Here is a 27,593-nt window from a genome sequence, read left to right as displayed (position 1 = left end):
CCAGTTAAAAAGTTGCAGGAAAAAATATCGACAACACGGAAGTGTCAAGATGGCTCCAAGTGGATTGAAGGCGGTAGTCGGAGAGAGTAAGTCAAGAAATGTGTTCATTTTATAACTATCAAATCTCTATTGTTCGGCGGTAGAAATGTTGAACGTTTTATATCATCAAGCTTTTAGCTTGTTGTCACAAATTAAGAACAGAAAACATCCAAACAAACTGCCTGGTTTAGTTAGCGATACATAGCCTTCGTCACTCAAGCAAGTTGCTTCCTAGTAATGCCTGGCCATGGTTGATAGTTATCTGTCATTAGGCTATTTAAAATTGAAATGTAAAATGTGACTGGGAAGGGTATCACTAGTAGTAGTATTTCAAGTAGGCTCTAAAACTTGAGTGTTTTGCTGACTCAAGAAAAGTTTGTGGTCATACGCACATCCTTTAAAACAGGTGCTGGGCTAATGAAGACTACTGAAGAACAGGAAGTCCCGCACAGGGTTAAAGCTCCCAATTCACCGCTTTATTGACAACGTTTCGATTCGAAACGGATCCTCGTCGTGTCGAACAAACTAAGTGCTCACATCCCAAAATATACATATTCCTCATGTCTTCTCTACTTTTGGTGTCCTTAACTTCATGTTGTTTTGCAATTATAATATTGACAAAGTTCCAGTGAAACTGCTTTTCATCGGCAGGTTCTTGTCATGGTCCTTAATTTATAAGCATCATTTTTCTCCACACATATATTATATATGGAATAATTGGATATATGGTATAAAAATACTTCTTTGTTTTTAGAATATTGGTTCTGAAATAATATCCTATTGGTGAGCCAACTTGTAAATGCAGAGGGTTTCTTACTTAGTTATAAGGAATGTGGTCCTTCTGTAGCTCAGTTGGTAGAGCATGGCGCTTGTAACGCCAGGGTAGTGGGTTCGATCCCCGGGACCACCCATACGTAGAATGTATGCACACATGACTGTAAGTCGCTTTGGATAAAAGCGTCTGCTAAATGGCATATATTATTATTTTATTATTATTATATATTTCTTATCACTTTACAAGGTCCCTGTAACACCTGAAGATTTTGCAATTGTTTTAGATGCCATTCCCTCCGGTGTTGCTCTGTTATTCAGGACTTGTCAAGACCTGACCCTCAGAGCCTACCTTCTATTGACCCTTATGACTCATCAGTTGTTTCAGTTGGGGATGGTCCTCCCCCACAGCATTCTGGGTAGTCTGGAGGACTTCAGGACAGAGATGCAGGCCAGGGGAGAGACTGAGCTGGTGAGGAGGGTGCCAGCCCCTCAAAGCGCCGTCTCCCAGGTGTTGATAGGTGCAGAGAGACCCCCTTCAGTCCCCAGGGGTCAGAGAGACGTCCAGAGCCATGCCCTGCAGCACTGGCACACACACATGACCCAGAGACGACACCAGCAGGACCTTATCTCCAACCTGCTCCAGAAGCCAGTAGAGAGGCTGTTGATGAACCAGTCCAACCGTTTCAGAGAGACTCAGGAGCAGAGAGAACTGATCACCCGAGGCCTGCCAGCCATACACTCTGGACAGGGTTACCGTGTAGGCAGTGAGTTCTGGAGCCTCCCTTAGAGGTTTGGTGATGAGCTGAGTGGTATCTCAGCCACCCTGACCCAGACACAGAGAGGACAGCAGGAACCTGTCACACACATCGCACAGCCACACAGCATCCGCATGGAGTCAGGTAATGTTCTCCCAGAGACATGTGGTTCAGCTAGCAGGACCTGGGACCAGAGTCTCTACCTGCAGCACCGACGACATGAGCTCAGAGATGTTCTCAAAGACCTGGACTTCAACCAGCCTGAGATAGATGGCTTGGAGGTGATTGGCTCAGGCCAGCCCTTCACCTCTGTCACTGTGAAGCAGAGCCCCCTAATGGAGGAGGAGGAGAGGGAGGAGCTTAGGGAGATGGAGCAGAATGAAAACCATGACCCCCTGTCGCAGTTTGATTATGTCATGCTGGACGCGGTGCTGGTGCCTGCCCTGAGGTTCTGTGGGCAGCCCGCCCGTTGGACAGGCAACTCCACCTCTCACAAGGGGGAGGTGGGTATCAGCGCCAGGGTAACGTTTGAGGCCCTGTCAGGAGAGAGAGCCCGTTCAGACATGGAGGTGCAGAACGAGGGCAGTACAGCAGTCTACTACAGCTGGCAGCGCCTGGCTGTACCACATAGCTTCCCTGACGCCAGGACACATACATACACACAGCACTTCTACTTCGACACCTCCACAGGTGTGATTCTACCAGGTGACAGCAAGCGTGTAGAGTTTATATTTAAGTCGGAGGTCCCAGGCATCAGGACAAAGGTGTGGCATCTCAACACACACCCTGTCCTGCTGGGCGGAGCCTCCATCCAGGTGACATTGAGGGGCGTGGCTCTTTACCAGGACAAGACCGCTGACCAGAGACACGCTCTGGAGAGGGAGCTGCAGCAGAGAGGGGCTGCGTCAGTGTGTCGGTCGTTGGTGTGTGACGTGTTACGAGGCGTCCTCACCCCAGAGAGACCCGGCTCCCCTGCAGAGCTCTACACCACCGAGGAAGAACACTTCCACAACAGGAACCCAAAGCTGCAGTACCGTTATGAGACAGTGGAGGCGCTGAAGAGCCTGTGGCAGCAGGTGACCACAGAAACAGGAGAAGACAGAGAAACAGCCTGGGACCTCTCTGTGTCTACACTACGACAGGCGGTGCTGGCTCTGCCCCAGGGGGACGGGGAGCAGGATGGACCCCAGGAGAGGCTCACCAGAGAGGGGGCTCTGAGCCTCTATAACACCCTCCTCCTAGAGCTCACCCAGCCACTCACACAACACACGCCACTACCACACAATGCTATAGGGTTGCAGCTGTGGAGAGAGCTGTTGGACGGTCTGGTCAGTGCAGCTCTGTGGCTCAGACATCTACTGGGTCTCCCTGAGTCAGACACATGGGGGGAACACACACAGGACCACAACCACAGCTGGGGAAAGACGAAGAAAGAGGAGAAGTTTGAGAAGAAAGCAGGAGCACCCCTGAAGGAGGAGAAGAGGGGAGGAGCACCCCTGAAGGAGGAGAAGAAGGGAGGGGCACCCCTGAAGGAGGAGAAGAGGGGAGGGAGCGTCAAAGAGAGGGAGGAGAAGAAGGGAGCAGCCAAGCCTGCTGTGAAGGAGAAACCAGTGGAGGAGTGTCCGGGCAGTAAGAAGAAGGGTCGTGAGGAGGTGGCGGTAGGGGACAAGCGTCCTGGAGGTAAGACTGGTAAAGAACCAGGCAGAGAGCCCTCCTCCACCACAACCAGCCCTGAGAGTGACTACCAGGACCACCACACTGACTCTACTGTAGAGCCTGAACTACAGGACAAATACAGGAGACAGCTGCACCAACAGGTGTATATTCTAATGGAAGGCTTAGTGGATTCTCTGTGTGTGCTGTTGGATGAGTCTGCAGAGGAACAGACTTGAGCTGACACACACACACACACACACACACACACACACACACACACACACACACACACACACACACACACACACACACACACACACACACACACACACACACACACACACACACACACACACAGCTCTCTAATCACACTATAAGCTCAGTTGGTAGAGCATGGCGCTTGTAACGCCAGGGTAGTGGGTTCGATCCCCGGGACCACCCATACGTAGAATGTATGCACACATGACTGTAAGTCGCTTTGGATAAAAGCGTCTGCTAAATGGCATTTATTATTATTATTGTTTCTCTTTTGGTCCAGTCAACAGAGTGATACGAACCTTGTTTCAGCAGGATGTTGTACCTTATGTCATGCCTTATTGGAATTGATTTATTGATAATAACTGTTGGAAAAAAAGTTTGGATGTTGCCACACACCTACTTGTTAACAAAATTAAGGAGGTTTCCTTTACAATTATTCATAAATATTATCCTGCCAACCACTATATGAAGAAGTTTAAGGAAAACATCAACTCAAATTGCTCCATTTGTAATGACCACCCAGAAACAGTGTTGCATCCTTTTTGGCATTGTATTCATGTAACTGTGGCAAGACATCAGTAGATTTATAATTGAACACATTTCTGAAGATTTTACACTATTGTGGAGAGATGTACTGCTTTGATTCTTTACATACGATAGAAATAAGCTGAAACATTTTTGTAATTAATTTCATTGTTCTTTTGGCCAAATTTCATATACACAATTGTAAATTTACAAAAATAACTTTTTCTTACCCGACAAAAATAAATTTAACTGTATTTTTTAAGAGAGTTAAATACTCTACTAACAAAAAATCTGTTAGAATTGTAAGTGTATGTATGTCCCTTAAGGTCCTTGTGTAATTGTAATGTGATATTGTACCCCCTAGCTCGGTTGTCCATTGTATATAATCTATATATACTTGTGTTCCCTCATGTACTTTCTGTATTGATTTGTTGTTAAAAAAAATCCCAAAATATACATATTTCACCTCACATGACCATCAAGTGCTCTCAGGGTAGTGGCTGAGGCCTACATATACATATATATATATATATGTATATGTAGGCCTCAGCCACTACCCTGAGAGCACTTGATGGTCGTGTGTGTGTGTGTGTGTGTGTGTGTGTGTGTGTGTGTGTGTGTGTGTGTGTGTGTGTGTGTGTGTGTGTGTGTGTGTGTGTGTGTGTGTGTGTGTGTGTGTGTGTGTGTGTGTGTGTGTGTGTGTGTGTGTATGTGTGTGTGTGTGTGTGTGTGTGTGTGTGTGTATATATGTGTGTGTGTGTGTGTATATATATATATGTGTGTGTGTGTATATATGTGTGTGTGTGTGTGTGTGTGTGTGTATATATATATATATATGTGTGTGTGTATATATGTGTGTGTGTATATATGTGTGTGTGTATATGTGTGTGTGTGTGTGTGTATATATGTGTGTGTGTGTATATATGTGTGTGTGTGTGTGTATATATATATATGTGTGTGTGTGTGTGTGTATATATATATATGTGTGTGTATATATATATGTGTGTGTGTATATATATGTGTGTGTGTGTGTGTGTGTATATATGTGTGTGTGTGTGTGTGTATATATATATATATATATATATGTGTGTGTGTGTGTATATATATATATGTATGTGTGTGTATATATATATATGTGTGTGTGTATATATATATATGTGTGTGTATATATATATATGTGTGTGTATATATATGTGTGTGTATATATATGTGTGTGTATATATATGTGTGTGTGTGTGTATATATATATATGTGTGTATATATGTGTGTGTATATGTTTGATTTGTTTGATCGTAGCTAGCTACATAGCTAGCTACATAGCCGTCTGTGTATCAAAGATAATTGTGTAGTCTAGAGCGATTTTCTAGGTTAGCTAGCTAGCTATTGTCGTTCTTTTAACGCAACGTAACGTAATCAACACTGCTAGCTAGCCAGCTAGCCCCCGAATAGCAGCACTGTAGAAACTACTACACTCAACGGAACGACTTGATTAGTGTAGTGTCAACAACGCAGCCACTGCCAGCTAGCCTACTTCAGCAGTACTGTATCATTTTTAATAATTTTAGTCAATAAGATTCTTGCTACGTAAGCTTAACTTTCTGAACATTCGAGACGTGTAGTCCACTTGTCATCCCAATCTCCTTGCATTAGCGTAGCCTCTTCTGTAGCCTGTCAACTATGTGTCTGTCTATCCCTGTTCTCTCCTCTCTGCACAGACCATACAAACGCTCCACACCGCGTGGCCGCTGCCACCCTAATCTGGTGGTCCCAGCGCGCACGACCCACGTGGAGTTCCAGGTCTCCGGTAGCCTCTGGAACTGCCGATCTGCAGCCAACAAGGCAGAGTTCATCTCAGCCTATGCCTCCCTCCAGTCCCTCGACTTCTTGGCACTGACAGAAACATGGATCACCACAGATAACACTGCTACTCCTACTGCTCTCTCTTCGTCCGCCCACGTGTTCTCGCACACCCCGAGAGCTTCTGGTCAGCGGGGTGGTGGCATAGGGATCCTTATCTCTCCCATGTGGTCATTCTCTCTTTCTCCCCTTACCCATCTGTCTATCGCCTCCTTTGAATTTCATGCTGTCACAGTTACCAGCCCTTTCAAGCTTAACATCCTTATCATTTATCGCCCTCCAGGTCCCCTCGGAGAGTTCATCAATGAGCTTGATGCCTTGATAGCTCCTTTCCTGAGGACGGCTCACCTCTCACAGTTCTGGGCGACTTTAACCTCCCCACGTCTACCTTTGACTCATTCCTCTCTGCCTCCTTCTTTCCACTCCTCTCCTCTTTTGACCTCACCCTCTCACCTTCCCCCCTACTCACAAGGCAGGCAATACGCTCGACCTCATCTTTACTAGATGCTGTTCTTCCACTAACCTCATTGCAACTCCCCTCCAAGTCTCCGACCACTACCTTGTATCCTTTTCCCTCTCGCTCTCATCCAACACTTCCCACACTGCCCCTACTCGGATGGTATCGCGCCGTCCCAACCTTCGCTCTCTCTCCCCCGCTACTCTCTCCTCTTCCATCCTATCATCTCTTCCCTCTGCTCAAACCTTCTCCAACCTATCTCCTGATTCTGCCTCCTCAACCCTCCTCTCCTCCCTTTCTGCATCCTTTGACTCTCTATGTCCCCTATCTTCCAGGCCGGCTCGGTCCTCCCCTCCCGCTCCGTGGCTTGACGACTCAATGCGAGCTCACAGAACAGGGCTCCGGAAGGCCGAGCGGAAATGGAGGAAAACTCGCCTCCCTGCGGACCTGGCATCCTTTCACTCCCTCCTCTCTACATTTTCCTCCTCTGTCTCTGCTGCTAAAGCCACTTTCTACCACTCTAAATTCCAAGCATCTGCCTCTAACCCTAGGAAGCTCTTTGCCACATTCTCCTCCCTCCTGAATCCTCCTCCCCCTCCCCCCTCCTCCCTCTCTGCAGATGACTTCGTCAACCATTTTGAAAAGAAGATCGACGACATCCGATCCTCGTTTGCTAAGTCAAACAACACCGCTGGTTCTGCTCACACTGCCCTACCCTGTGCTCTGACCTCTTTCTCCCCTCTCTCTCCAGATGAAATCTCGCGTCTTGTGACGGCCGGCCGCCCAACAACCTGCCCGCTCGACCCTATCCCCTCCTCTCTTCTCCAGACCATTTCCGGAGACCTTCTCCCTTACCTCACCTCGCTCATCAACTTATCCCTGACCGCTGGCTACGTCCCTTCCGTCTTCAAGAGAGCGAGAGTTGCACCCCTTCTGAAAAAACCTACACTCGATCCCTCCGATGTCAACAACTACAGACCAGTATCCCTTCTTTCTTTTCTCTCCAAAACTCTTGAACGTGCCGTCCTTGGTCAGCTCTCCCGCTATCTCTCTCAGAATGACCTTCTTGATCCAAATCAGTCAGGTTTCAAGACTAGTCATTCAACTGAGACTGCTCTTCTCTGTATCACGGAGGCGCTCCGCACCGCTAAAGCTAACTCTCTCTCCTCTGCTCTCATCCTTCTAGACCTATCGGCTGCCTTCGATACTGTGAACCATCAGATCCTCCTCTCCACCCTCTCCGAGTTGGGCATCTCCGGCGCGGCCCACGCTTGGATTGCGTCCTACCTGACAGGTCGCTCCTACCAGGTGGCGTGGCGAGAATCTGTCTCCTCACCACGCGCTCTCACCACTGGTGTCCCCCAGGGCTCTGTTCTAGGCCCTCTCCTATTCTCGCTATACACCAAGTCACTTGGCTCTGTCATAACCTCACATGGTCTCTCCTATCATTGCTATGCAGACGACACACAATTAATCTTCTCCTTTCCCCCTTCTGATGACCAGGTGGCGAATCGCATCTCTGCATGTCTGGCAGACATATCAGTGTGGATGACGGATCACCACCTCATGCTGAACTTCGGCAAGACGGAGCTGCTCTTCCTCCCGGGAAGGACTGCCCGTTCCATGATCTCGCCATCACGGTTGACAACTCCATTGTGTCCTCCTCCCAGAGCGCTAAGAACCTTGGCGTGATCCTGGACAACAAACTGTCGTTCTCAACTAACATCAAGGCGGTGGCCCGTTCCTGTAGGTTCATGCTCTACAACATCCGCAGAGTACGACCCTGCCTCACACAGGAAGCGGCGCAGGTCCTAATCCAGGCACTTGTCATCTCCCGTCTGGATTACTGCAACTCGCTGTTGGCTGGGCTCCCTGCCTGTGCCATTAAACCCCTACAACTCATCCAGAACGCCGCAGCCCGACTAGTGTTCAACCTTCCCAAGTTCTCTCACGTCACCCCGCTCCTCCGCTCTCTCCACTGGCTTCCAGTTGAAGCTCGCATCCGCTACAAGACCATGGTGCTTGCCTACGGAGCTGTGAGGGGAACGGCACCTCAGTACCTCCAGGCTCTGATCAGGCCCTACACCCAAATAAGGGCACTGCGTTCATCCACCTCTGGCCTGCTCGCCTCCCTACCACTGAGGAAGTACAGTTCCCGCTCAGCTCAGTCAAAACTGTTCGCTGCTCTGGCTCCCCAATGGTGGAACAAACTCCCTCATGACGCCAGGACAGCGGAGTCAATCACCACCTTCCGGAGACACCTGAAACCCCACCTCTTTAAGGAATACCTAGGATAGGATAAAGTAATCCTTCTCACCCCCCCTCCCCCCTTAAAATATTTAGATGCACTATTGTAAAGTGGTTGTTCCACTGGATGTCATAAGGTGAATGCACCAATTTGTAAGTCGCTCTGGATAAGAGCGTCTGCTAAATGACTTAAATGTAAATGTATATATATATATGTGTGTATATATGTGTGTATATATATATATATATATGTGTGTATATATATATATATGTGTGTATATATATATATGTGTGTATATGTGTGTGTATATATATGTGTGTATATATATGTGTGTGTGTGTGTGTATATATATGTGTGTGTGTGTGTGTATATATATGTGTGTGTGTGTGTGTATATATATATGTGTGTGTGTGTGTGTGTATATATATGTATGTATATATATGTGTGTATGTATGTATATGTGTATATGTATGTGTGTGTATATATATATATGTATGTATATGTATATATAACCGACAGTAATGTACATCGTACCAGCTCCTTCCTGGCCTCAAAAGAAAAGCGAGCCTTATGCCGGTAATAAAATCCTATTTTCAGCTTGAGCTACCTTATCAAGTTCTCTACATGCACGGTTGAAGCTCAGCTTATCATCAACCCACACACCCAAATATTCGTACACTAACTTGATTGTGGGTTGCCTTGTGATCAACTTTGCATGTGAAGGAAGACTATGTGTACCTACTACCTGTGTAAGTTTGTTCCTTTGCCTTTTACTACCCAATTAGTTACTGTTTGACACTGGCTAACAAATGCCATCTGAAAAAACATGGATCAATTGGGTCAACTTTAAGAGATCTCTGTATGAACCAGGAAAAAAGATTCCAGACCCTAGACTACTGTTGTCTGTTTCCTTATTTTTTTTGCCTCTTGCCAGGCCGTCATTGTAAATAAGATTTCGTTCTTAATTGACTGCCCCCAGGTAAAATAAACACCACTACGCATTCTAACTCTAAAATGCAACTGAGTTGTTGGGACACATTTCAGTTTTTGTACTGTAATATTTCATACTTCCTCTCTGTCTTTCGTCATCTCTTAAGAAATCCTGAATGGAGTTATCAAAAGTGTGAAGAAGGATGGAGAATGGAAGGTATTGTAAAAAGTATTTAGCGTTGCTCTGAAAAGATCCAGGTCACTTACTCTGTTAAATTGTCATTCATGATAGCCTAATGATCAATTGAATATTAATTGATAACAGCCATCTCTGTTTGTCCAGGTGCTCATTGTGGACCACATCAGCATGCGAATCCTGTCCGCCTGCTGCAAGATGTCAGATATCATGGCAGAGGGGGTGACTAGTAAGTGTTGGGATCAGATGGCCAGTGGGCTAGGCTACTTGTATTTGTCAACAACTATTTATTATATCAAGGGACACCCCAGACTTCACTCTAAACTAGGGTCAGAGTAGACCTGTGTTCAAACAGTGTTTGTTTTCATTCAAATACTTAAGCTGTGCTTGACTGAGCTTGTCTGGTGCAATGGAATAAATAGCCCCAAAAGTATAAACCCAACCCCTCCCATCTGGCACTTGAGACAGGTTCAATTAAACAGTATTTGAAAGAAACTATTTGAACGCCCGGTATGGGTCATAGTGTGAGGAAGTGAGTGTCTGTGGAGGTGTTCTTCAGTTAGGATGTACAGTGACTAACTTATCTTCCTTTTCCTCCCACAGTTGTGGAGGACATCAACAAGCGCAGGGAACCCATCTCCAGCCTGGAGGCCATTTATCTGATCTCTCCTTCAAAGAAGGTGAGACGTGTCATTCCTACTTTCACTGTCATCAACTGCCAGATCCTGTATTGCTGTAAAGCCATCTCACGCTCTTCCTCTTTTTCTCTCTCACCTGTGTGCGTGGATGTTCTCAGTCGGTTCATGCTCTTATCAATGACTTCAAAGAGATTGCTTTCACCTACAAAGCGGCGCACATCTTCTTTACAGACAGTAAGACCATTTGTTTTGAAGTGTTCTAAAACTTAATCAAAACTTACTCTTCCCTCGTCTGATACAAAATAATTAGTGTTTTGTCATTCTGGTCATGTCTCGAAAGGAGATTCTAAATCTTAATGAGATGAACCTTGTAAATTGACTAAAAGCATGAATGTTTTAAAATAATTCTAAGTAACTGTTGGTTTTGTGCCAATCACCTATCCTGCAGATTGCCCAGATGCTCTGTTTGCTGACATTGGGAGGTCCAGAGTTGCCAGAGTCATCAAGACTCTGAAGGAGATCAACGTGGCTTTCCTGCCGTACGAATCCCAGGTGGGTAACTGCCTACAGCACCTTCTTTGAACTTCACTCAACTCTGGTCGCATCTTGCCGCCTCCCATTGAAAAAGACACATTTTATGGTAGTTTGATCGCTCTAAGGAGTATCCTGTGAAAATGCCCAGTAAGTAAGCTCTCGGTCTCACTCCCTCATGCCCTTCCTCTCCCTTCACTATTCTAGGTATTTTCCCTTGACGATCCCAGCTCCCTGCACTTGTTCTACAGTCCAGTTGGAGATGGGAATAAAGACAGAATGATGGAGACTCTGGCAGAGCAGATCGCCACCCTCTGTGACACCCTGAAGGAGTACCCTGCCATCTGCTACCGCAGGTACCTATACACACCATACCTTAATTTAGACATGTTAGATAAATACAGGCATGCAAGTGCAACCAGAGGTTTCAGTGGCAATTGGGTGCTCATCTGAGATACTTTTGCTCCTCCAATAGTGGAAAAATATAGCAATACCTCAACTGGATCGCGAATTGTCACTTTTTCAAAGCTCATCACACAGGTCTTGCATAGAGAGCCTGTCTTCAAATAGTCTTTTTGCTCATCTTTTTCTCTTGGGTACAGTGCCTTGCTAAAGTATTCATCTCTCTTGGCGTTTTTCCTATTTTGTTGCATTACACCCTGTAATTTAAATGTATTTTTATTTGGATTTCATGTACCAGACATACACAAAATAGTCCAAATTTGGTGAAATCAAAAAACCCATCAAATTCAAACAAATAAAAAACAGAAAAGTGGTGCATGCATATGTATTCACCCCCTTTGCTATGAAGCCCCTAAATAAGATCTGGTACAACCAATTACCTTCAGTCACACAATTAGTTAGATTGCATGCAGGTGGACTTTAAGTGTCACATCTTTCACATGATCTCATATATATATATATATAACTGTTCTGAAAGGCCCCAGAATCTGCAAGGGGCACCAACAAGCAAGCGGCACCATGAAGACCAAGGAGCTCTCCAAACAGGTCAGGGACAACGTTGTGGAGAAGTACAGATCAGGGTTGGGTTATAAAAAAATATCTGAAACTTTGAACATCCCACGGAGCATTATTAAAAAATGTATAGAATATGGCACTATAACAAACGTGCCAAGAGGGGGCCACCCACCAAAACTCACGGACTAGGCAAGGAGGGCATTAATCAGAGAGGCAACAAAGAGACCAAAGCTAACCCTGAAGGAGCTGCAAAGCTCCACAGCGGAGATTGGAGTATCTGTCCATAGGAACACTTTAAGCCATACACGCCACAGAGCTAGGCTTTACGGAAGAGAGGCAGGAAAAAAGCCATTGCTTAATGAAAAAATAAGCAAACATGTTTGGTGTTTGCCAAAAGGCAGGTGGGAGACTCTCTAAACATATGGAAGAAGGTACTCTGATCAGATGAGACTAAAATTTAGGAAAACGCAATGTCTGGTGCAAACCCAACACCTAAAATCACCCAGAGAATACCACCCCCATAGTGAAACATGGTGGTGGCAGCATCATGCTGTGGGGATGTTTTTCATCGGCAGGGACTGGGAAACGGGAAGGAATGATGGATGGCGCAAAATACAGGGACATTCTTGAGGGAAACCTGTTTCAGTCTTCCAGAGATTAGAGACTGGGATGGAGGTTCACCTTCCAGCAGGAAAATGACCCTAAACATACTGTTAAGCAACACTCAAGTGGTTTAAGGGGAAACATTTAAATGTCTTGGAATGGCCTAGTAGAGACATACCCCAAGATACTTGCATCTGTAATTGCTGCAAAAGGTGGCTCTACCAAGTATTGACTTTGGGGGGGTGAATAGTTAGGCACGCTCAATTCTTATTTCTTGTTTGTTTAACAATGAGTATTTTGCATCTTCAAAGTCGTAGGCAGGTTGTGTAAATCAAATGATACCCCCCCCCCCCCAAAAAAAAAATCTATTTTAATTCCAGGTTGTAAGGCAACAAAATAGGAAAAATTCCAAGGGCGATGAATACTTTCACAAGCCACTGTGTCTCTGCTAGTTCAGTTGCAAGTTACCCTCTCTTTCTCTCCCTCCCTCTATCATAGCGGTCCTGAAGAGAATGCTAGATTGGCTGAGGAGGTGTATCAGCGTCTGAACGCCCATAAAGCAGACAACCCCAGCATGGGAGAGGTGAGGAGACACCAATGCCTCACCACCTCACGCAATACACAACACTTCTTTACAGTACTAATAGTACCATGTCTGCTTGGCTCAAAATGACCATTCACTTTGTTGTTGATACCAGGCTTAATATATGATTATTGAAACATTTTGGAAGTCTTACATCTGTGAGTTTCTCATAGCTACTTCTACTTTCTGACTTCCTGTTATCTTTCACACTTTCTGCTCAGCTGCATTTTCTCTCCTTTTCTGTCTTTCCTAGCTGGCATTTCCTTAAGCCTGTGTTGGACTTCTGAAGGCATGTATTCATTTGATATCATTTCTGTTCTCATCTTCTCCATGGTCTCTCTGCCTCAGTACCAGCACAGTAATACCATTTTCACACTATCGTGCAGAACTGTACTATGCTGGCTTGGATATGTTTTTTTCACAACAAAATATCCACTGTGGTGGGTGCATCAGCAGGCCAGTGCAGTACAGTGTGAAATGGGTATTAGAATACACAAGGAATAGATATTTTGTTGTTATTGGGATTGTACTTTAAGGGGGGGGGGGGACTATTCTGAATGTGGTAAAGTCTGATAGTGGCACTAACAGGTTAAACCTGTTACCCAAAAGCATTCCTGACATTCTATTGTGGAGCTAGAGGCAATAGATTTGATCTAAAACAATGTCCTTTCTGCCAAAGCATTGAAGTGGTTAACTGGTGATTAATGTTTTTTTTTTTTTTTTTTATTTTTTTTTTTTTACCCCCTTCTCTCCCCAATTTTGTGGTATCCAATTTTTCTTAGTAATTACTATCTTGTCTCATCGCTACAACTCCCATACGGGCTCGGGAGAGACGAAGGTCGAAAGCCAACCCAACCAAGCTGCACTGCTTCTTAACACAGTGTGCATCCAACCCGGAAGCCAGCCCGCACCAATGTGTCGGAGGAAACACCGTGCACCTGGCTATCTTGGTTAGCGCGCACTACGCCCGGCCCGCCACAGGAGTCGCTGGTGCGCGATGAGACAAGGCGTGAACCCAGAGTCTCTGGTGGCCCAGCTAGTGCTGCGATGCAGTGCCCTAGACCACTGCACCACCCGGGAGGCAATAAGTTACATTTCTAGGTGTCATTTCTTGCCCTGACATGAAATGTCTGATGCGTTTTCAGGGTCCTGACAAGGCCAGGTCACAGCTATTAATTGTGGATCGTGGCTTTGACCCCATCTCTCCCATTCTGCACGAGCTGACTTTCCAGGCCATGGTCTATGACCTTCTGGACATCAAACAGGACATCTACAAGTAGGCTTAGTTTGGCAACCTATTCCCAATATAGTGCACTACTTTTGACCAGGGCCTATGATGAACATACGGAAAATGCTATACAGACACTCCTGACCTGCAAAAAGATTCTTAATTTCAGAATTGTTTAAGGGTTAGTTTTACATTTCAGTTAGTCATTTTACAGGTTAGGAGTATAACCTTTCTCCGACATTATTATTGTTAATGTAGCTATACATATTACGAATGTATATTTACCTTCTTCTAATTATGATATGTATCTCTCATATAGTATCCCTGTATAATAAAATCCCTGTGTGTTGTAGATATCAGACGACTGGGATCGGGGACTCTAAGGAGAAGGAGGTTCTCCTGGACGAAGACGATGAGCTGTGGATCCAGCTGAGACACATGCACATAGCTGACGTCACCAAGTAAGACACACAATCATTAAGATTGCATACAACTAGTGTTTTTAACTAATCTAACCTCGACCAATAAGAGGTGATATGATCCAGAGTTGGTTGAGGTAAGTTTTGTGTTCTATTCAGGAAGTGAATTATAGAAATGTATATCGTGAATACGCTTTCTTAATTGAACACTGAATTGAACCCAACCCTGGTATAGTCTTTGTCAGATGTTGATGCTCATTGTTCGTGTTCCAGGAAAGTGACGGAGCTGCTGCGTGTGTTCTGTGAGAGCAAGAGGATGTCCACTGATAAGGCCAATATCAAAGACCTGTCTCAGATGTTGAAGAAGATGCCACAGTACCAGAAGGAACTCAGCTTGGTGGGTATTCCTCGTCTTTCCATCTAAAATCAGTTGAGACTGGCTTTCATGTCTCTCCAGTGATCACATACTGTCAGTCTAAATGTCAACATGTGTTCTATTCCCATTTAATAGCATATAGAAAAGCACCAGGGTGTTTTGTCAAAGACATAGGCCATGTTCGAATGTCTTTACTAGCAAACAGTATGTTCTTTACCTGCTACGCTGAAAGCTCAGTGCAAGCTTCTCGTGTCTTGACTATCATTAATGTGTTTGGCTGTTATTTTCTAACATGATTACATACCACGTTCAATTATTACGCAATTAAATTAATCATGTAACAATTAAGTAGTAATCTGGGGCACCACAAAGTTATTTAACGCGTTACTATCTCCCGAGATATAGATATCTCTTACATCAGTCAGTCAATTCTTATTAACCATCAGTCTTGTTCTGAATGTCGCCTATGATCCTCACCCAAAAGGGCAAGTCATTGTTCTCGGGCGTGAGCTGCACATAAAAAAAAAATGAATTTTACACTCAAGGGTTGTGAGCCTGATTTTTAATTTAAATGAATAGGAGCGTATTATACTCTGCAAACGTTGCGCATCCGGTATAGCAGGCCACTTTTATAATGCATGCCCAGTAGCATTTCTTCATTCTACTGTGCCTTCAGAAAGTATTCACACTCATTAACTTTTTCCACATTTTGTTTTGTTACAGCCTGAATTTGAAATTGATTAAATTAAAATGTTGTCACTGGCCTACACACAATACTCCATAATTTAAAATTGTGTTGAGTATTCAACCCCTTGGTTATGGCAAGCCTAAATATGTTCAGGATTAAACATTTGCTTAAGTTACACAAGTTGCATGGATTCACTCGGTGTGCAATAATAGTGTTTATGATTTTTGAATGACTACCTCATCTCTGTACCCCACACATACAATTATCTGTAAGGTCCCTCAGTTGGGCAGTACATTTCAAACACTGATTCAACCACAAAGATCAGGGATGTTTTCAAATGCCTTGCAAAGAAGGGCCACCTATTGGTAGATGGGTAAAAAAACAAAATAATACAGACACGAATATCCCTTTGAGCATGGTGGTTATTAATTACACTTTTTATGGTGTATCAATACACCCAGCCACTACATACATACAGGAGTCCTTCCTAACTCAGTTGCCGGAGAGGAAGGAAACCGCTCAGGGATTTCACCATGTTACAGAAATTATTTGCTGTTATATAAGAAAATGAGGGATCGATCAACAACATTGTAGTTACTCCACAATACTAACCTAATTGACAGAGTGAAATGAAGGAAGCATGTACAGAGTAATCTTTTAGGACTGGTTAATTATTCAGGATTAATCAATAAATGGAATGGAGCTAAGCACAGGCAAAATCCTAGAGGAAAAGCTAGTTCGGTCTGGTCTCCACCAGACACTGGGAGGTTAATTTACCTTTCAGCTGGACAATAACTTAAAACACAAAACCAAATCTACACTGGAGTTGCTTACCAAGGAGACAGTGAATGTTCCTGAGTTGCCGAGTTAGTTTAGACTTAAAATCTGTCAAGACCTGAAAATGGTTGTCTAGCAATGATCAACAACCAATTTGACAGATCTTGGAAGAATTTTGAAATGAATAATTGGGGAAATGTTGCACAATCCAGATTTGGAAAGCTCTTAGAGACTTACCTAGAAAGACCCACAGCTGTATAATCAAAGGTGCTTCTGTAAAATATTGACTCAGGGGTGTGAATACTTGTGGAAATGAGATACTGTATTTCACCCCCCACACACAATTTAAATATTTCTAAAAACATGTTTTGATTGTGTCATTATGGGGTAGTGTGTGTGTGTAGATGGGTGAGAAACTACAATTTATCCATTTGAATTTCAGGCTGTAACAACAAAGTGGAGTATTATTATAGTGTGGAGTGATGACATCAACTTTTTTTTAGTTAATGAGTAATGTTTGATTGCAGTACTCCACTCACCTGCACCTGGCTGAGGCCTGCATGAAGAAATTCAAAGCCTCGGTGGATAAGCTGTGTGAGGTGGAACAGGTCAGTGTTGCCACAAAAGTCCCAAATGGCACCCTATTCTCTATATAGTGCACTACGTTTGACCAAGACACACAGGGATCTGATCAAAAGTAGTACACTATATACGGAATAGGGTGTTGTCAAGCTCCCTCCCTCTTATGAAACCATATGCAAATGACCTGGCAGGTACTCCCAGGAGCATGTTTTTGATTCTCGGAAGTGTAAAACAGCTTATTTTTATTCAACCTTTTAACCAGCAAGACCCTTGAGATGAATCATCTCTTTTTCAAGAGTGACCTATAGCATTTTAATTATGTTTGTTCTGTAATTTTCCCATCTTTCCTGACATCTGTTCTACACTGAAATATTTATTTTCCCAAACTGATATCCTCATCCTTGTTTTCTATATAATATTTTTTAAAGAATTTCTTGAATAATCAAATCCCTGGTTGTTAGCCTTAGGTGGTTAAACCATGAATGACCAGGTCACCATGATGTTGTGTAATATATTTTAATATTTAGTACTATCGTATCATATAATAATGCTCGCCCACTCACCCCATCTAGCCTACACTGGGGTGCTGACCTCCCCACGTCCCCATCTCTATTTTTACCTCTCTGAGTCTCATAAAAGCTTCATAGGCTGCTTCTTCCCAAATGGCACGCTATTCACTAGTGCACTACTTTTGACCAGCGCTTACTTTTGACCAGAGCCCTATGTGTCCTGGTCAAAAGTAGTGCACTATATAGGGCATAGGGTGCCATTTGAGACTCAGGCATTTTCTGGCGGCCTAGTGGGCATCCACTTCACTAATGTTGTGTAAAGGGCTTGAGACGTGTCGTACACCTTGATCAACTGTCCCTCTCTGAACCTACAATAATGCACAGGAAGCTGTTATGCCATTATGTCAAGTCGTTTAAAGACCATTCATGTTGCCATGCTGTTATTACTACATCCATCCATGTCTTCCAGAAATCTTACACCATAAGGCATCAAACATCTCTATAACCTCTTTCCCTTCCTTGTTCCCAGAACAGCTCCTACTTTCTCCCTCAACACAATTACTACATCCCAAATGGCACCTAGTCTTTATTTAGTGCATTACAAATAGCGTGCCATTTGGGATGCAAGCATTGCTTTGGTCTTGATAGTTCTAATAGCTCCGCACAGGTTTGTTTTTGATCATCTCTAATATAGTAGGTTTAGTGGTCGATCATTTGAAACATTCCTAGCATGTCCAGGAGTGATGTAATCTGGGTCTGGTTGTGGGATTATGATCTGAAGTGTTAATGCAGTGATGTAGCTTGGGAGAATTTAAAGGCATCATTCTTTGTTGATTGTTTTCCCCCATATGTTTCCCAGGACCTGGCCATGGGGACTGATGTAGATGGGGAACCCCTGAAGGACGCCATGAAGAGCATCGTCCCTGTACTCCTCAACATCGACATCGACCCCTACGACAAGATCCGCATCATACTACTCTATATCTTCCACAAGAAGAAGGGTAGGTCAACAGAATGGCACTGGCTGCATGATCCCAATGTGTCTGCTTTCTGCCATTGCATTGTTAAGATACACACAGCAGGTACAGCAATATGAGTGTTTCTAATATGATACGACACAGCTACTACTCTCCACATGACTGCTATTGAAATTAGAGGAGCAGATGGGGATCTTTAGGTTGAGCACTTGGCTCTACTCTGTATATAATGGTGGTCTCTGTAAGGATATATGTGGTTACTGTTGATCCTCGTGGAATGACGACAGGCTAGCTAAAGCAGTTTTGATTAGGCTAACTTGGTGATGAGTCGTCATTACATTCTCCAGCTCTACTCTGTATAACGGTGGCCTCCTCACATACAGGCATTGGAGAGGAGAACCTGACCAAGTTAATCCAGCACGCCAACGTGCAGGCAAACAGCAACATCATCACCAACCTACAGCACCTGGGCTGCCCCATCATAGCAGGGGTCAGTAGGGCTCTGTCTGTCCGTCCTTCTCTCGCTCTGTCCAACTTTCTCTCTCTGTTGCTCTCTCTCACACATTGAACAATTGCATCTCTTTACAGTGAAGCCTTTTTTCCCTTGTTTATATTTGAATTATGTGAAATCTTCTTTCAGGCTCCCAATGCTGGGAAAACACTGCCTGAGAAGAAAGAGCGCAAGGAGAGCACGTACCAGCTCTCCCGATGGACACCCACCATCAAAGATGTGATGGAGGTATGGAAGAGGAGAAGGATAGACAGACAGTGTGGTAGAGGACTTCACTGGTCCAAAATGTTGGACCTGTTCTAAAATGGGCCTGGGGCTTTCCCACCCGGACCCGATATGTGTATATATATTTTTTCAATATAGAGACACTTTCCAAATGGACACGGGACAAGTAGACCCGTTCCATATAGGCCTGGTCAGATCCAGACCCGGTCCGATCCGAATGAGGGAAGCAGCAGAAAAGTACATTTTTAAGATACTTCAAGAGCTGATAAAGTGTGAGGAAGAGAGGTGGCTCTCTAGCAGGGGCCGTGCTGTGTGTCTGAACTGTGAGGGAAGGAGAGACTCCAAGAAAGACTTGTACTATAGTAGTTTAATGGCTGCCATAGTTAGGTTATTTATCATTCAATATGATATAGTTCAATATACATAGTACCTGTCTTGACTGCATCAAACATGAAGCTAGTCTAATTGAGGCTGCATGCACTTTCTCGTCCGACACAGTTACAAATAACTCCATTCAGATTATTACGTAGCAGCCTACCTCTTGGTCGTTGTAGCCTTTCGTTCTCCTTTAACAATGAATTCCGTCATTTTAATTCCATTGATTAGATATCTCCCAACTTCTGCCAGACACGGTGGCTCTGACTGTAGCCAATTGCCGCTTTGATGACTTATGCTTGGCCAACAACAAGCTCCAGGCGCCGCTCTCGTGGAAAGCAATATCAATTATACAATTTCTGAGAAGTCACATTCGCACCATTCGGACCTGTATGGGTCCTTCTGGACAAGTCTGTTAAAATGACTTATACTGTGACAATAATATAAGATAAGACCCGTGACATTATTTAGAGTTCTGGATCCGGATCGGGTATTTTGATACAGGTGGATCCGTGAACAGCTGACTGAAAACAGGTGGCCGGGCAGTAGTGCAGTTGAGTCCGTTTTGGTGGATTCTAAACAAAGTGATTAAACTTTGTTACTCCTTACTGAAACAAGCAACAAAAACACCCCCCCACAATGCAGCAGCACACAGAAATAGAATGAATAGAAGTGGCTTGGAACCTATAGCCTTGGCAATTTGACAGGTAAACTCATGGGTACACTCGCAATGATTTCCTGATATAGACCCAGTCGGTATTAGAACGTCGCGACCCTGCCCGTCTGTGTGGAAGACAACCTGTGGTTACCCCAGTGGCTCCCAGCAAAAACATTTTTCAACTGCAATTTCCTTGTTTTAGTCAATTACAAAAATACATTGAAGAAAAGTACATGTCTAAAGATTACGTTTCAACATTGCCTACTCTCTTGCATTCTCACTAATTAGAAAAAAAACGCAAGGCTTCCCACATCCCCCTTTTCTGTCTTGACGATGCTAGCTAGCCAGCAGCGACTTGAGTGAGAGTACTAGCTACCGACTGGAACATTAAGCTAGCCAAGACCAACAACACAAACAAACAGACTATACAAGTAGAGTGTGTTGATAAAAGGATATGTAGAAGGGTGAGCCGGTTAAGGATCGATTCAGACAAGGTGGTAGATTGTACGACAAGCGACAGGTTTATTCAGAGTGAAGATATCTGGTACAGCGTATATACGGGCCCCTCTGTTAGCTCATCAGAGACTAGCAGAAAGGAACCTTGCTAACAGTGAGTACAAGCTTCATATACACAACAGAAAGTAGGTTGATTTCTAGGAGATCGGATCTTCGGATTGGATCAGGCTGGGGTGTAGTCATCCGGCATTGGCTCTGTTGTCTGTCCGTCATCGTAGAATCCTGCCATGCCTGTTCTTGGTCGTCACACCATGTTCAGCTGAAAAGGAGATCTGGTGTGTGCGCTATCTTCAGTCACACAATGTTCGGCTGGGAGGGAGATTATGTGTGTGTGCTAGTTTGTCTCTAAGTCTAGGCTTTCTGCCAATCTGTGGGTGTCTTATCTGGGTGTCCTCGGCAGCTATGTGTGTACTGTATGTGCGTCGTCCCTGTCTTCTGGGGTCAGTGTGTAAGAGCGTATGCGTCCCTGTCCTGTCCTCAAGAGTCCGTGTGTAATGTGTGTGCGTCCCTATCTTCAGGGGAGTTGTGGCCGAACTGCCGGCTAGCACCTGTGGCTAGGAGTATCCTGTTGTGTCAGTGTTCTGGATGATCTAAGTGAGTGTGTGTGTGAGAGATATCCTGTATGGGGCCCAACCTGTTTTACTATGAAAATACGTTGTCCCAGCTATAGTAGTGTAATGTCACCTACATAAGAATTAGCAGTCCTCTACAAGTGTAGTTACAAACGGACTGTACTAAACAAGTTAAATGTCTTGTGATTAAATGTTTTCCACACACACAGCTACGTGTAGTCTACTTTTTGACCTGGCTACATGTACATTGAGCAACACAGCAGCTTTTCTGTATAACAAAAAAAATCCTGTACAATGGGGAATAACAGGAAAGAAGGTTGGTTTTCCCCGATTTATGGGCGTGGTCGAATTCCTTATTACATGAGAACTGACTGGTACTATTGAGGCAATATTTCCATGATAATAATGTTAATTCAAAAAATGTTAACTGATGTTGCTTATGCAATGGAATGTGTTTTTTGTAAGGTCAGCTGAGTTGAATCAACAATTGATGGGTACACTTCCTGCTTTGCTTCTATGGGTACATTGGCAATGGCCGCCAGTCCACCCATTATGCCATCATTGACTTGAATAGGGACGCCTGTTCTATTCATTCTATGGCAGCACATGCAGTCAGAAGGAGAGTATTGAAAGTATTTTATTATATGTTTTGCTATTTGAAAGGTTATCCAAAGTCCATGACTGTCACAGCCCAAGTCTGACCAACCCTGTCTGTCTATTTTCCCAGAATGCCATAACAGACAAGCTGGACAGGAAGCAGTGGCCGTTCATCTCTGACCCTGCCCCCATTAACACCATGCAGACGACTGTCAGGTGTGTGTGTATACACCATGGTGGGGGGGGGGGGGGGCTGAGCCAGGGACAGAAGGGTCACATACATTAACACTTTATCCTCACTTGTCATCTTGAAAATAGAGCTTTGCTGTAGTTATGTGAGCTGGAGAGGTGAAAAGTTAGTTGAACCAAGCTGCCATTAGACAGCCTGTGAATAATCTCCCCTGCCCCATACCAGGAGTTATTTTATTTTTAGTTTGTTGCATAGCTTGTTCATGTTGGTCAGTGCATTTTGAAAGTATTCAAACCCCTTAACTTTTTCCGTATGTTTGTAATGTTATAGCCTTATTCTAAAATGTATTAATCAAAACATTTTTAACAATCTACACACACAATACCCCAAAAGGACAAGGCAAAAACAGGTTTTTAGAGATGTTTGCTAAGACTCCTTATTTACATAACTATTCAGACCCTTCGCTATGAGACTTGAAATTGAACTCTGGTTCATCCTGTTTTCATTGATCATCCTTGATGTTTCTACAACAAATGCTGACGCTCCAGATACTCAACTAGTCTAAACTAGTCTAATCAGAATAACATTTTTCAGCTGTGCTAACATACAGTTGAAGTCGGAAGTTTACATACACTTAGGTTGGAGCCATTAACTCGGTTTTCCACCATTCCACAAATGTCTTGTTAACAAACTATAATTTTAGCAAGTCGGTTAGGACATCTACTTTTGTGCATGACACAAGTAATTGTTTACAGACAGATTATTTAACTTATTATTCACTGTATCACAATTCCAGTGGGTCAGAAGTTTACATAAACTAAGTTAACTGTGCCTTTAAACAGCTTGGAAAATTTCAGAAAATGATGTCATGGCTTAAGAAGCTTCCGATAGGCTAATAGACATTTGAGTCAATTGGAGGTGTACCTGTGGATGTATTTCAAAGCGTACCTTCAAACTCAGTGCCTCTTTGCTTGACTTCATGGGGAAATCAGCCAAGACCTCATGAAAAAACTTTGTAGACCTCCACAAGTCTGGTTCATCCTTGGGAGCAATTTCCAAATGCCTGAAGGTACCACGTTCATCTGTACTAACAATAGTACGCAAGTATAAACACCATGGGACCACGCAGCTGTCATACCGCTCAGGAAGGAGACACGTTCTGTCTTCTAGAGATGAATGTACTTTGGTGCGAAAAGTGTAAATCGATCCCAGAACAGCAGCAAAGGACCTTGTGAAGATGCTGGAGGAAACGGTAAAAAAGTATAACCTGAAAGGCTGCTCAGCAAGGAAGAAGCCACTGCTCCAAAACCGCCATTTAAAAAAAGCCAGACTACGGTTTGCAACTGCTCATGGGGACAAAGATTGTACTTTTTTAGAGAAATGTCCTCTGGTCTGAGGAAACAAAAATAGAAGTGTTTGGCCATAGTGACCATCGTTATGTTTGGAGGAAAAAGCGGGAGGCTTGCATGCCGAAGAACACCATCCCTATAGTGAAGCACGGGGGTGGCAGCATCATGTTCTGGGGGTGCTTTGCTGCAGGAGGGACTGGTGCACTTCACAAAATAGATGACATTATGAGGACAGAAAATGATGTGGATATATTGAAGCAACATCTCAAGACATCAGTCAGGAAGTTAAATGTTGGTCGCAAATGGGTCTTCCAATGGACAATGACCCCAAGCATACTTCCAAAGTTGTGGCAAAATGGCTTAAGGTCAACAAAGTCAAGGTATTGGAGTGGCCATCACAAAGCCCTGGCCTCAATCCTATAGAAAATGTAATGGCAGAACTGAAAAAGCTTGTGCGAGCAAGGAGGACTACAAACCTGACTCAGTTACTCAAGCTCTGTCAGAAGGAATGGGCCAAAATTCACCCAACTTATTGTGGGAAGCTTGTAATTGAGTGTATAAACTTCTGAACCACTGGGAATGTAATGAAAGAAATCAAAGCTGAAATACATCTTTCTCTCTACTGTTATTCTGACATTTCACATTCTTAAAATAAAGTGGTGATCCTAATTGACCTAAAATGGGATTTTTACGAGGATTAAATGTCAGGAATTGTGAAACTTATTTGGCTAAGGTGTATGTAAACTTCTGACTTCAACTGTAATTGCAAACGGGTTTTCTAATGATCAATTCGCCTTTTTAAAATGATACACTTGGATTAGCTAACACAGCGTGTCATTGGAACACAGGAGTGATGGTTGCTGATAATGGGCCTCTGTACACCTTTGTAGATATTCCATAAAATAATATGCCGTTTCCAGCAATAGTCATTTGCAACATTAACAATGTCTACTCTGTAATTCTAATACATTTTATGTTATTTTGATGGACAAAAATGCCGAAGTGACTCAACTTTTGAATGGTAGTCTACATGTGTTTATTTTATTTTGCTGCCGCAGATAATCTGTACATAATTAGGTATCTATATGTTTACATTTATATCATCCTGCAGCAGTGCTCGGTTTGGACAATGGCACAAGAACAAGTCTCCACCGGAGTATCGTTCCGGCCCTCGGCTCATCATCTTCATGATCGGAGGTGTGTCCCACTCCGAGATGCGCTCTGCCTACGAGGTCACTCGAGCCACAGACGGAAAATGGGAGGTTCTGATTGGTAAGGAACACAATAGTTGGACTGAACCTTAATAGTGTACACTTTATTTAACATTTTCTTTAACCAGGCAAGGCAGTTTAATTTTTAAATTTAATTTACAATGATGACACACCATGTACCCTTGTTTGGAATTCCCCTGCTGGTGGCGCTAAAAGATCCTACAGTGCCTTCAGAAAGTATTCATACTCCTTGACTTATTCCACATTTTGTTGTGTTACATGTAATCCATTTTCAATTCAGGCTGTTTTCTTCTCTAGACACAATACCCCATAATGACAAGGTGGAAACATGTTTTCACACATTTTTGCAAATGTATTGAAAATGAAATGCGGCAGTGTAGCCTAGTGGTTAGAGCGTTGGACTAGTAACCGGAAGGTTGCAAGTTCAAACCCCCGAGCTGACAAGGTACAAATCTGTCGTTCTGCCCCTGAACAGGCAGTTAACCCACTGTTCCCAGGCCGTCATTGAAAATAAGAATATGTTCTTAACTGACTTGCCTGGTTAAATAAAGGTAAAAAAAAAAAAAAGTATTCACACCCCTGAGTCAATACTTTGTAGAAGCACCTTACACCTCTGGGTAAGTCTCTAAGAGCTTTCCACACCTGGATTGTGCATTTTGTATGTTTTATTCTTTTCAAAATTATTCAAGCTCTGTCAAATTGTTTGTTGATCATGGCTAGACAACCATTTTTCAGGTCTTGCTGTAGATTTAAGTCAAAACTGTAACTCGGCCACTCAGGAACATTCACTGTCTTCTTGGTAAGCAACTCCAGTGTGGCCTTGTGTTTTAGGTTATTGTACTGCTGTCAAGTTGAAGCAGACTGAACCAGGTCGGGCACAAAAAAAATTCCCAAGTGGGTGGGTCTATGCCTTCCCAGGCCCACCCATGGCTGTGCCCAAATCATTTATGTGAAATCCATAGATTAGAGCCTAATTTATTTATTTCAATTGACTGATTTCCTTATATGAACTGTATCTCTGTGAAATCTTTGAAATTGTTGCATGTTGTGTTTATTTTTAATCAGTACACAATGTTGTTGATCCATCCTCAATTTTATCCTATCACAGCCATTAAACTCTAACTGTTTTTATGTCACCATTGGCCTCATGGTGAAATTTCTGAGCGGTTTCCTTCCTCTTCGGCAACTGAGTTATGAATGATGCCTGTATCTTTGTAGTGACTGGGTGTATTGATACGCCATCCAAAGTGTAATTTAATAATTTCACCACACTCAAAGGGATGTCTGCTTTTTATTTTTTAACATTTTTTATACCCATCTCCCAATAGGTGCCTTTCTTTGAGGCATTGGTTGTCTCTTTGTGAGGCACCTCTGGTTGTTGTGGTTGAATCTGTGTTTGAAATTCACTGCTCAACTGCGGTACCTTACAATGATCTGTATGTGTGGGGTACAGAGATGACGTAGTCCTTCAAAAATCATGATGAACACTATTATTGCACACAGTGAGTCCATGCAACTTATTATGTGACTTGTTAAGCACATTTTTATTCCTGAACCTATTTAGGCTTTCAATAGCAAAAGGGTTGAATATTTATTTACTCAAGACATTTCAGCTTAAATATTTTACATTTGTAAACATTTTTGTTTTAAACAATTCCACTTTGACATGGGGTATTGTGTGTAGGCTAGTAACAAAACACGTCTAAATCCAGGCTGTAACCCAACAAAATGTGGGAAAAGTCAATACTTTCTGAAGGCACTGTATATTCCCCAGCATGCATGTTTTTTATGTCTGGTAAATGCACCGCTAAGTCTCTCTCTCCATACATTTTTGTCGTGAATCTTCACAAAGAATGTAAGCGTCTTTTGGGTTTCAGAAAAGTAATACTATAGTGTTAATGTTTCTGTGTTGTCTGTTCCCCTTCTCTCTATAGGTTCGTCTCACATTGTCACACCCACCAGCTTCCTAAATGATCTGAAGAAGCTGGACCTGGATCCAACTCCTGAAAGCTAGATATCTCCTCGGCCTGGAAGGGAGCTGTTCTGAGTCTGCAGAGAGAATGGATCTGAACACAAACCTGGATTCAAATTGTGCTTGTTTTCTTTCAAATATGTTGAGTGTTTTGATTAAGCCTGCTTGGAGTGCCAGATCAGTGGGATTTGCAGTTTGCACTTTTAGGACTGTTCCAGTGGTTCTTTTGGGTTAGACAAGTTCAATTAAGCACAGTTAAAGTATTTGAAAGAGAACAAATACTATTTGAACCCTGGTCTGCTCATTATGAGACGCTTGTGTACTTGTCTAACTGTAAAACTAAGTGCCGGTTTAAGATGTAGTCATTAGAGGATAGTATCTTTTGATTCTCAATCTATTATTGAATTTATCTTTAATTACGGTTGAAGTAAAATAAATTATGTACATATGTATAAATGTAATGCTGTGATGGACTTTTTTTGCTCTGAATATTAAATTAAAACAGCCCTTATATTATGAGGATCATTTTAATCTCCCTGTCTTCAACTGTAATTAAGTTACAAATATGGGTTGCATCTCAAGTCTAAAGTGACTTCTTCTCCTTTTGTCCTGTTAGTGCAGATGAACTAAAGGACATAATTGAGATGCAACTTTTTAGTTGGGACCATTAAATACTTGTGCCTCTCCCAAGTTACATTTCTTTTCATGTCTAAATATCTTTACTACTGTAGTGTGCCTCTGAAATCATGCACTTTCATGTTTGGGCCTTTGTCTTTTAGTCAATTATGAATAAACAATATGCATACATTTTA

General features: G+C 43.3%; 3 protein-coding genes across 8 annotated transcripts; all 3 read left to right on the top strand.

The window, feature by feature from the left end:
- Positions 1–27,593, top strand: LOC124016226 (syntaxin-binding protein 2-like). 6 transcript variants are annotated; one of them, XM_046331782.1, is made up of 18 exons: positions 1–86; positions 9,667–9,716; positions 9,843–9,924; positions 10,299–10,375; positions 10,492–10,567; positions 10,782–10,885; positions 11,072–11,220; positions 12,944–13,028; positions 14,174–14,304; positions 14,610–14,717; positions 14,949–15,072; positions 17,044–17,124; positions 18,467–18,608; positions 18,968–19,074; positions 19,225–19,323; positions 22,169–22,254; positions 24,692–24,849; positions 26,744–27,593. In XM_046331782.1, the coding sequence occupies exons 1-18, from the start codon at positions 50–52 to the stop codon at positions 26,821–26,823; spliced, it is 1,776 nt and encodes a 591-aa protein (XP_046187738.1). In that variant the 5' UTR covers positions 1–49; the 3' UTR covers positions 26,824–27,593. The 6 variants fall into 6 exon arrangements, with proteins under 6 accessions (XP_046187738.1, XP_046187737.1, XP_046187736.1 ...); XM_046331781.1 differs by having other exon boundaries at positions 24,689–24,849; XM_046331780.1 differs by having other exon boundaries at positions 35–86; positions 9,825–9,924.
- On the top strand, positions 1,178–1,600 carry LOC124016229 (MYCBP-associated protein-like). Its single transcript, XM_046331786.1, has one exon. The coding sequence runs from the start codon at positions 1,178–1,180 to the stop codon at positions 1,598–1,600; it is 423 nt and encodes a 140-aa protein (XP_046187742.1).
- On the top strand, positions 1,703–3,460 carry LOC124016228 (MYCBP-associated protein-like). Its single transcript, XM_046331785.1, has one exon. The coding sequence runs from the start codon at positions 1,703–1,705 to the stop codon at positions 3,458–3,460; it is 1,758 nt and encodes a 585-aa protein (XP_046187741.1).

The sequence above is a fragment of the Oncorhynchus gorbuscha genome, linkage group LG26 (assembly GCF_021184085.1).
Source record: "Oncorhynchus gorbuscha isolate QuinsamMale2020 ecotype Even-year linkage group LG26, OgorEven_v1.0, whole genome shotgun sequence".
Classification (NCBI taxonomy): domain Eukaryota; kingdom Metazoa; phylum Chordata; class Actinopteri; order Salmoniformes; family Salmonidae; genus Oncorhynchus; species Oncorhynchus gorbuscha.
The sequence above is the reverse complement of the archived record's forward strand: the minus strand, read 5'-3'. Positions and strand labels throughout refer to the sequence as shown.